Below are 11,385 nucleotides of genomic sequence, written 5' to 3'. Positions count from 1 at the left end.
ATGATGTTTGCACAACGACAAAAATCACCTAATGACGGATTTCTCAGAACATATCCCTGTTGTTAAGCAGTGCATGAGTATTTGGAAATAAGGTCTTTGCATATGTAATCAGTTTAGGTGATGTCTTACAAAGTTAGGGTGGGCCCTAAATCCAATGTGACTACTGTACTTAAAAGAGGAGGAAAAGACAGAGAGACACACAGGAAGAATGCCAGGTGAAGGCAGAGGCAAAGATCGGAGTCTACAGGCCAACGACCAGCAAGGATTGTCGGCGGCAGAGGCATGGCAGCCTCCCCGGCTAGAGCCTTTGGAGGGAGTGTGGCCCTTCTAACACCTTCATTTCAGACTTCTGGCCTCCAGAACTGTCAAAGAATAAATTTGGTTTTTAAAGCCACCCAGTTTGTGGTATTTTGTTACAGCAACCCTAGAAACTAATATAATACATAATTAATGCTTAAAATTATTTGCTATACAAAATAGTTATTCCATGTTACATTACTAGGAAACCGAGGCTGAAAGAAGAAAAGTCCATGGCCTAAGGTTAACAGTGAAGCTGGTGAGGGATCAACCTCCCTCTCGTTATAGACTCCATGCTCACAACCACTCTGCTGTCATTCCCAGCCTTGAATGGAATTAGACACAATGCATATAACTGCCCAGAATACTGCTGCTCACATAATAAGTACTCAAAAACCTTAGCAATTGCTACTTACATTCTAACTCCCTAACATGTTTGGCCTCCAAGTCAAGGGTCAACAAACGTTTTCTTTAAGGGTCAGAGAAATAAATATCTGAGGATTTGTAGGTTAAGGTAAATTGAGGCTTATAGACTGGTTAACAATGGAATCATTTAAAAATGTAAAAATCATTCTTAGTTCAAGTGCTGTGAATAAAAAGGAGCCTGGGTATATTTGGACCGCAGGCTGTAGTTTGCAGACCTGTTCCATCTCCAAGCATCTCCACTGGGGGCTCCATACTCTTACTCTGCAGGTCATTTTATACTCTTCCGTGCTGCTTACCCACTCCTGTAGGCACACAGCCCCTCCTTCTGTCTCCTCCTCCCCACCCTCATGGACAACTCTTTAATTTAGGATTTCAACATGTCTTGCCTGAATCATTACAAGAGCTTCTTGTCTCACCCCACCCCAAACCATCCTTTACTGCTGTCACCAGGGCCTGTCCATCTAAAGTCAATACACTGATCTTCCACGATGTTCGCTCCATCACCTCCAGCAGCAATTGTAAACCCAGAAGCACGTCAAAATCATGTGTGGGACGTTTTTAAGAACACTAAAAGTCCAGGCTGCATGTCCCTGATATTTTCATTCAATAGAGCCAGGGTTACATTTGTAACCATTCCAAGGCTGAGCCCTGGGCATGAAGTGCATCAGCTATTATATGCTTATCAAATCTAGGATAAAGCGTTTCTAAGATCAAGGATGCACTTTCCATCTATATTCCTCCAAAAGTCAAAATGACTATCTTTTAAAGGGGAAAACCAAATGCTACTCACCCAAGCCTCTTGACAATGACTCTCCATCCATGTCTGGACGTCCATGCACTCTTACTACAGGCATTAATTTAAATCTATTCCTATTTCAATGGTCTGCACACACATCCTCCCTCCCTATGGAACAGCACCTTCCATGAGGGCAGGTACCTACTGCTCAACACCTAAGCTTAGTGCTTTGTGTACCCAAGTCATTCAACCAGATGAATGCATTGTCTCTGGATCTTATGCTTTGAATTAAGTAAAAGGGACCCCAGTAAATGTTGTATAATGAAAGCTTACCAAAGAGGAAAGAAGTGTATATATACAAGTTTAAACTTCAAGAATCAATATAAAGTAAAATTATGAAGTACAAAATATTAATTTTTCTGGCACATAAAGCATTTTCTATATTAAAATAAAACTTCCTCTCCTCTCCCCAATGAATTTTAGAATATCATTTTATAGGTATATAAGTCCAAGACTTTTAAATCACTCACATGTTAATGGCCTCACCTATAAAATATATCCAGATCATCTTTTTATTTCCCATACACATTTAAACTCTGTTACCCAGCATCATATAAACAGAAAAACAAAAACATTCAATAAATCACAGAAGACATTTTAAAATCAACCAGGAAGTACTTACTGAGTGCCTACTTCATTAATTCAACAAGCATTCATTAAGCACTTACTATGCATATACAAAAGAGCTGAGCTATATACTAAAGGAACATAAAAACTTGACCTCCACCCACTACCCAATAACCGAACAGTGTATAATCTCTAGCACACCGGTTAGCATTCTATCAGTAATGATTATCTGGAAAAGAACCAGGCTCCAAGTGGGGTACTCTAAGGAAGGGAACTAGATCTGAGGCTTCACTATCTGTGCCTGTGTTGGGGTGAGGGAGATATGGAAGAGAATGCAGGAGCCTGTTAATCTAAAAGGATTAACCTCAAGTCCTGACTGCCCATCCCCACCTTTGTTCCACTCACGGCCTTCATCTCAGCTGATGGAAACTCCATTCTTGTTGGTCAAAAACCAGTCACTCTTGATGACTCCTCTTCCTCTCACATGCCACATCTGATTCCTTAGGAAATCCTATTTATTCTGCCTTTAAAATATATCCAGAATGGGACCCCTCCTTGCTGTCTCCATTGTCTCTACCCTGGTCCAGGCCTCCATTGTCTCTCACCTGGAATACTAGAGTAGTTTCCGACTGGGTCCCAGCTCCTGCCTTTGACACCCTACCCGCTCTCCATTCTATTCTCAACACAGCAACTGGAGTAAGTCTGTTTAAGGTCCAGTTGGACATCATTCCTTGGCTCAAAACCCTGCTATGGTTCCCACCTCAGGCTTTTATTCCAAGTCCTGACAATGACCCACAAAGCCCTACAAACAAGAGCTTCCGTGACTTCATCTCCTACTTGGAGCCTCTTAGGTCCAATCACCTGGCCTCTTCACTGTTCCTCAGCCTGCCTGGCACATGCCCACCGCAGTGCCTTTGCTCTAGCTATATCTTTTACCTGAAAAGCTCTCGCTCTAGACCTGTTTGGTGAACTCCCTCACCTTCTCCAGGCCTCCGCTTAAATCTCACCCTCTCAATGGAGGCCTACTTTGACTATTCTTTTAAATACTTCATTCTGCCTCTCCATGCCCACCTGCCCTGCTTCACTTACTTTTTTTCCCCTGACAATATACCACACTCCTACATTATTTATTATGATGTTTGTTTTTCACTATGTCTCCACCTAGCTAGAATATAAGCTCCACTAGGGTGGTTCTGTTTTGGCCACTGATGCAACCCTAGCATCCTTAACAGTGCCTAATCTATGATGGGGACTTAAATATTTGTCGAATAAAATCGGGTTTATTTTTCAGAGGATCCTATGAATAAATCTAATGATTTTAGCTCCCCTCCTTCACCACTATCTTCCTACCTGCTAAATAATACATAAAAAGTTCTTTATCCGAAGAGGAAAATCAAATCACAATGAGAGGTAAAAAGCTAAGAAAAGGAGTAGAAGTGACATGTGGACAAAAACTCATTCACACTAAGGTTTAATCAAGACACAGATACAAGATCGACAACACAAGCATGTTCCTACTTTTGGAAAGAAGACAGTATTTAGAACTCAAAGTGAAGTATATACCCTTTATAGGAAGGAAAACCCAATTTCTCATTTCAGTGGCTCTATTAATCACATCCCTCATTTGGGTCAGAGAGAACTTGTCTAGCCATCCACCACGCCTCAGCTTCAGAATACCTGGGTGCTCTTGCCAACAGGCAGATGGCCAGGTATTAATCATTTTCACATTTGCAGCACCTGGTGAGGTAATCCCTTGATGCATGTTTGCTGAACTAAATACGCACGAATGTTCTTTCACATAAACTGATAGATGATTTTCATGCTCCCAGATTAAAAAGTTACATAAGATAGAACACTATTGAGACTACCCTGAAACAATGTTTCCATGTTCAGCATACACTCAGGAGTATTTTATTTTCAATGTAGGAATGATGCTATTTAAAAAAAAAAGTCAACAACAAAAAAGACCCAGGAAATCATGAAACTCATATCTACCAACGAGAGAACCGAAGCTCAGAAATGTCACAGTGATTTGTGGAAGGACAGAAGTAACCTGGAGGAGGGAGCAGCTGACAGGAGACAATTTACAAAAATTCTTTAATATGAACAACAAAATAGTGGCTCCAGGTAACGCAGACATTCAGGACAGCTGTATTTAAAATACAATATTGAACTGCTATACCAATTATTCTTTAGGTTTTTTAACTTTTGCCTACAATTCTGGTGATAATAGGCTACCTGGAGAATAATAAGATTACTGGAATCGTCTTTTAAAGGACAGTGCCTCCCATGGTAAAAGCACCTTCTACTTTTCAAAATTAAGCATTTAGCGAGTAGCTACTAAGAACCATAACATTTAATCTTCATGATGACCTTATGAGGCGTTCCCACTTTGCCAGCAAGAAAACTGAGGCTTACAAGTTAAAATAACTTGGCCAAAGCTCCCCTCACACCTACACACTGGTCCCCTAGATTCCATGCTGGCCCACTGTGATGAGACTGCATATGTGGCTCTTGGCGTGGCACATCCCCCCTTCACTGGTAGGACTGACTCAGCTTCCTCATCAGACTCAAGTCAGCCCCATTTCTTCTGCGTAGCCCTGCGGGGCTCTCAGCAACCTGGCACATGGCTTCTATCACTAGTTAAAACCCAGTGAGGATCAAACAGAGTCCTGTCCGTCCCTGCTGCAGACATGCACGTAGTCTGTGCTCTACACACACGGTATGACATGTGGTACAGGTCTTCTGGGTACAGTCTCTCCAAACAGAGCTAAGCATTACCATGCCATTTTATTTGTGATAATCATTTAGTTCATGATATCACAGAGCTTCATAAATAAATGTCAAATTAAATCTAACCTGATATTAAACTTTGATTTTAAAATACTCTGAGACGATACAGAAGATTTTCAACTGGCCTGAAGAAAAGGAATGTAGGTTAAGGGAAGTGTGTTTGTAAGGGAACTGACACCTCCTTCTCCTCACAGAACTTTTTGGTTGTTTGAGCTCCACCATCATCTCTAGAAATCCTAAGATGACCAGGCAGGAACCTGTGCGGATGACATTTCTGAATAAAGAGGAAAATCCAAATGAATCCAAGAATTACCTGAAGAACACGAGTGCGAATGCAGGTCCCTAGCTCCTTCTGGTCCATGGTGATCAGCCTAACAGGCTTCCTGGTGTGATTCTGAGGAAGTCTGAGAAACCAGGGACAGGATGGTGGTAGCAGTATCCCCACCTAGCTTCTTGGCCAAGCCTGTCCGTGACCAGTCACACTGATGTTTTAGCCAAGAAACTCAGTCATCCATTTCAGAAGACCCAAAGGTGATCTTATTTTCGCTAAGAAAATACAGACTGGGCCAAAGGTGAAGACTACAACTGAAGTCTTCTTTAAAAATAGCTGGGGGTAGAAGTAGGGAAGAGGAGAAGTAGGTTCAATTAAGATAGACCTAAAAAAAAAAAAAAGTGAATGACCTCAGTTTCTAGACCAGAGGTTTCAAAATAAGGATGAGTTTGTAAACAGCCCGCTTATTAGACCTTTTCTCTGTATTCCTGGCACTACCCTCTCAGGGCTATTTTTAGCCACAGGAGAATGGGGAGCAGACAGGGAAGGGCTCGCTGTGGCCCAGCCTTACCTTGGGTGCCCTGCTGGGACTCCGGCTATCTCTAATTAATGTCAGAGAGAAATGAGAGTGACCCTACACGTGGTGAAAGGAAGTACAATGGTGAAATTCTACCCCGTAAGACTGATCGGCCCAGTGCTGGCCTACCATTCCTGAGGTCCCAGAGCAGTTTTTTGTTGAAAAGAAAGCTCCCTCTGGAACATTCAGAGGGCAATGAAATAGCCGCTGAATATTTAAGAGTACAGAAAACAGGACTGCCTGCCTGTTTCACACTCTCAGACTACATTTTACCAATAAATCGCTTTTATATGATTTTATATCTTTTCTCTAGAATAAAGAAATTTCCCTTAAAGTGATTCCCTCTAGTCCATATTCATAAACAGAGAAGAAACCAACATTTCTCATCATCTAACATTTATGGTTTTTTCCTCCTGTAATATTTCTCAAGAGATAAGCCTAAAGCTTTTAAACCATGACTCGCTGTCATCCAGATTAAGCTTTACTACAAATTAGAGGTTACTCATACCTTTGGAAACAGAACTGAATAAGCTAAGAAACTGATAATGAAATATATTCTATGTACTACCCCAAACTCATCAACATCAGTATTATTAAGGCAGACTGCAGGCACGGTTGATAGAGAAAAGATAAAAGGCTACCATTTCAAGAAAAAACTGAGACCACAGGGTTATACAGCTATGATAGATATGGGCATACTGCCTAGTCAGGGGTCAATAAGCAAAGAATTTAAGGGATTCCTGTTAAAGCAAATATGAATAAAATTCAAACAGTCTGAATTTCAATCTACCATACTACAGACTAGAGCAAGCTGCGTTCTTAGTACTCGACTCTATTAACTGAAATAGGTCTGTTTATCTAAGACTCCATTAGTTGATGAAATAATTTAAATTTCTAAAATGCTCTTTTAGCTAAAAGAACCATATGGCTGTCTTCACTTTTGCAGAAAGTACTTACACTAAAACCATTATTAATTTTAAGCAATGTTTTCAGTACTAAGTATAGTCAGGAAAACGCCAGTCCACTGCATTTGAGTACTAGCTTTCTACCCTCATTCTGAAGCTGGTTCCTCACCAGTCCCAGATGTCCATCCTGAGACCAGTTGTTTTCTGAATGAGACATGAAGGCAGGCTGTAAAACAGATGGACATCTTCGCACTGCAGAACTATTACTCAGTTGCTAAGTGCCAGTTAAGTTCTATAAAGAAGGGTCCAGCAGAGCCTACCCTCCCCTCCCTTTTTTATTACTTAAGCGTATATGGAAAGGAAGGTGGTGTCATGAGATGACCAAGTGAAAAAAAAATTATCTGAAAAGTATGTAAAAAGAAAATTAATTTGCTGGAGAAAGTTATGACAGAATTGAAAGTTAAACTATAGTCAATTGTCCAGTACAGCACTGTCCAGTAGAATCTTCACTGGTGATGGAAATGTTCTACATCAGGGGTCCCCAAACCCCAGGCCAAGGACTGGCACCAATCTGTGGCCTGTTAGGAACCAGGCCACACTGTGGAGTGGTGGGGGAGCCAGTGAAGCTTCATCTGGATTCACAGCCACTCCCCAGCACTAGCATCACCGCCTCAGCTCCACCTCAGATCATCAAGCATTAGATTCTCATGGGAGAAAAGGTTGGGGAGCACTGTTCTACATCTGTTGTCCAATATGGTAGACATCAACTAGAAAGCATTGAAATATAGCTAGTGTTGACTGAGGAACTAAATTTTTAAATTTTTGTTTAATTTTAATTAAATTTAAATAGTCACATGTGGCTCACAGACCCAGCATTGAACAGTACACAGGTTGAGAACATGGAAAAGCAGGCTCCTAGATAAAAGAATAACTCAGAGGAACCAAATGTTCCTGTACTTTCTTCCAGGAATTAAGAGGGGGGGGGAAAAAACTAATTAACTCCCCTTCTTAACTGCTATAGTAATTAAAAAGCACTTTCTAATCATTTTGTTTCATCTGAATGTGGACTTTCTAATATATGATTAGAAAGTCTAAAATGCAGAAGTAGTGAAACTGCCTTTCTTTTACTGTAAATGAGAATTTAAGAGTTGAAATAATCGTTTTGAATTTTCTAATTTCTCCCTAAGTTGAAATATAAATTTGGACCAAATGTTTACAACAAAAGATTGTTTAAATTGCTGAAAGGTTTTTATTCATCTTTTTTGTTATTGTTCTTTTCTCAGTAGTCACAGTAAGACCTTTGATGTGATTATGCTTTGAGACCTTGGAGGAAAAAACAACCTGTAAACAAAATCCCAAGTGCACAGACTCAAAAGATTCATTCCAACAGCAACAGTTTAATTAAGGTTGGGGGTGGAGGGTGAGGTGAGCTGCTCTTTACAACAAGTTCTGAACTAAAACCTGTTCAAAAAACTTTAGACTGGTTTATGATATTCATTTGTATTCCTAAAAATCACCAACGCTAGCATCCTTGATAATTACTGGTTGTAAGAAAATGCTTGTAGCCTTATGTACTGCACACTATAGCTTTAAATGGCAGTGCATTCTAAAGACATGTCATCTAGGGACACAGACTCCCTGTACGGTATACACCAAGGCTACAGCAAAAACAAACTACATTGACTAACAACTGATGTTCTTTCCAAAGTGCCTAAAGATTATGTTTAGTGCCCTTGAACCTGTTTAAACAACATAAAATGGTACTGATTTAAATGAAGAAAGTTTATCAAATCCCAAGCAATTGGAGACAATTTTAGTTTTAGGATTAAAAAAGTAGTAATAAACCACATGGTGTAATAGACTACATAGACGACTGCTATAAACTCAAAATGGATCTCAGAACAAACACCATACCTTTTCTAATAATTTCAACAGCAGGGCATTTGACAAGACTGTGTGGTCTGAATGTCAGTAAAACTAATGAATGAACTGATGCGACCAGCACTACCATGTCTCCGGAGTCAAGGCTGCAGGAATCTGTACTTGGCTCCGCCTTTCAACTATTTACCAACAATGTGCATAAGTTCACTTAAATATGTATAAAGGCCACCCGCCTGGGTCCAAATTGATGTAAAACAATGGAATATTTAAATGTAAGGTCCTGCATTAAAGCTGAAACAGTCAATCCCAATCAGCACCAACCAAAAAGTCAAGGATTCTTAACAATTCATGCAAAAAAAAAAAAAAGGCAGAGAATGTAGAAGCAGGTTCAACATAGGCTGACAATGACATGGTTGCTCAAATAGCTTATTCAATCTTAGACGGCCTTTACGAAAACGTAAATTGCCAAGAAAGTTACTATTTTCTGCTAAAATAGGTACTGCAGATGTTGCAAGATACTACTTACTGCATTTTAGCAGGGACAATGACACATTCAAGGTGTCTGAAGAACTCCCACTTGGTGAGTCAGAAGGAGTCACACACTTGGAAGGGAAGGACAGCAGCAGAGGGGAAGAAAGCGAGACTACTGTCTCCAAAGGCCTAAAGGGCTGACATGTTGATGAGGAATAGATTTATTCTGTGTGGTTCCAGGGAACAGAAACAGAATCAAGAGAGGCAAATTTTAGTTTATAAAAGGAATATGTCAAAATCAGGGATATGTCACAATCAGGGTTGTTCATAATTGGTCTGGCAGATCTGGAAAGGCAGTAAGCACCTCATTACTAAACACCAGACCTGATAACCCTAGAAGATGTCTACCGTCACAGGAAGTTAGATTAGGTGACTCCACTCTTTCCCCTACCCCCACCGAATAGATGACATTCACAGGCAAGACTACCTCCCTAACCCCAACACCTCCCATCCTCTCACTCAAGGCATTCTATCAATGCAAATTATTGAGGAATGTTAGGAAAGGCATCACAGCTCGGATTTATTTTATAAAATAATAATCTGTGATTTTTAGTGATTTAACAAAAGTCAGAATCACTAACAATTACCAATAAAACAAGCTCTGATAGCTGGACAGCTAAATCACTTAAATCACTGAGATTTCATAAATGCTGCTCTCATACATAATATTCAGATTCTATACATTCTATGTAGTTTCCCTACGTCATTTTCTAAATAATATTAATTTCAGTCTTAATAGACTCCAAACTCAAAATGACTGACCTCAAACAGATTCTATTAAAACTTCCTAAAATAAAATTGTACAAGGTTGCAAAACAAGAAGCCTGTGCAGGAAGTTCTTAAGCTGCCCAAGCTGGTACCTCAGAGAATTGACCCTAATTCCTCTACCCAAGCAGAGACTGAGAGGTGGGGAGAGTGAAAGCTGACTTACCTTTATTTGCAGATATCCGTTCTTCCCCATTATCGCCACGTTTCCTGAAACCCATCGGATAAGTAACCCTGTAGTGTTCAAATGGATGCCTAACGTGGTTTGGGTCCCCTTCTAATTCTACACTACACACAAGATTACAGATCCTAGAAACTCATTATCCAATATTCAAACTTCAAAATGATAGCACTGTCATAAAAAGTACTCTCAGAACCTTCTCTGAAGAGTACCCACTCCCTGTCTGGAAATATTTTGAGGAAGCTACCTGACCACCGTACACTCGGGGAAAAGGCCTAGCTGTCCACATTCCTGCTCGATTCCAGACCTGTAGGGGATTAGTCTGAAAGAGACTACAGTATTTCTGTCAAAGTCATCCCTTTCATCCTGAACAATACATCCCATACCATCTAAAAGGCCAGGCTTTACCTTTCTGAACGTGGATGATGTCGGGGAAGTTGGCCAGGTGCCCCTGATACAGCGCTAACAGGTCCATGACAGGGTCCAGGTCCTGCCTGGGCTGCTCCGCGAAGAGCTCGCCAATGGCGTCGTAGGCATCTCCGGTGAAAGCGATAGCCTGGTTCAGGCCAGCCGAGAAGGCCTGCTGGTCCAGCTCAAAGGCCTGGCTGAGGCCACGGAAGGACTGGCCAACCTTCTGATACTCCTTCTTGAAGCCCGTTACCTGCTTGCGTGCAAACTCGTTGGCCGTGTGGTTGAGCTGCAGCGCACTGTCGTCCATCTTCTTGGTGAAGGACTTGAAGCCATCGATCTTGCTCTCCACCTCTTGCAGGTCGAGGGCAGCGGCAGGGGGTGTGCTCAGGGTCAAGAAGAAGTTGGCACCCACCATCTCATCCTTCTCTGCCTTCCTCTTGCCCTGTTTCCAGGCCTTCTCATCGGTGCTGCTGGGACAAGTCAGAAAGTGCTGAAAGACATCGCACTGCGCCAGCACCGGGTGGCTGGCCATGTGGTTCATCCACCAGATCAGGCCCTTCCTGCGCTTGGAGATGAAGTCCTCCTCAAAGCGGCCAGTGGCCTGCTTCTCGGGCAGATGGGGCACCGAGATAACCGGGAACTTCTCTGCCAGGCGTGCGTACAGCCAGTCGAAGTGCTTGTAGCGCCGGTGTACCGGCACCTGCGTGTGCGTGGGAACCAGTTTGTAGGAGATGTAGCTCTTCATGCCCTTGAACTTGGTCTGCTTGGTGGGGTCATCGATGGTGCACTGGAAGGGGTAAGGGTTTTCCTGCCATTCGGGGCCATAGGGCCCCAGCACCACGCACAGCTTGTCTCCGTCCTTCACGAAGCCTGATGCCTCGCCAAGCACGAAGGCCTCCCCGCCCGACTTGACAAAGGTGGAGAAGCGATTGAGGTTGCGGCTCACGGTGGCTGAGCTCTTGGCTCCCGATGGATGGTGCTGCG

General features: G+C 42.0%; 1 protein-coding gene across 1 annotated transcript in view; it reads right to left on the bottom strand.

Annotated features, from left to right (window-relative positions):
* The window catches only part of SNX18 (sorting nexin 18), a 31,088-nt gene that overhangs the window by 15,573 nt on the left and 4,130 nt on the right, over nucleotides 1-11,385 (bottom strand). Inside the window, exon 2 of the mRNA XM_011380622.2 lies at nucleotides 10,399-11,380. Coding sequence (XP_011378924.1) covers nucleotides 10,399-11,380 — 982 coding nt within the window. The remainder of the gene's footprint in view (nucleotides 1-10,398; nucleotides 11,381-11,385) is intronic.

The sequence above is a fragment of the Pteropus vampyrus genome, unplaced genomic scaffold (assembly GCF_000151845.1).
Source record: "Pteropus vampyrus isolate Shadow unplaced genomic scaffold, Pvam_2.0 Scaffold397, whole genome shotgun sequence".
Taxonomy (NCBI): domain Eukaryota; kingdom Metazoa; phylum Chordata; class Mammalia; order Chiroptera; family Pteropodidae; genus Pteropus; species Pteropus vampyrus.
The sequence above is the reverse complement of the archived record's forward strand: the minus strand, read 5'-3'. Positions and strand labels throughout refer to the sequence as shown.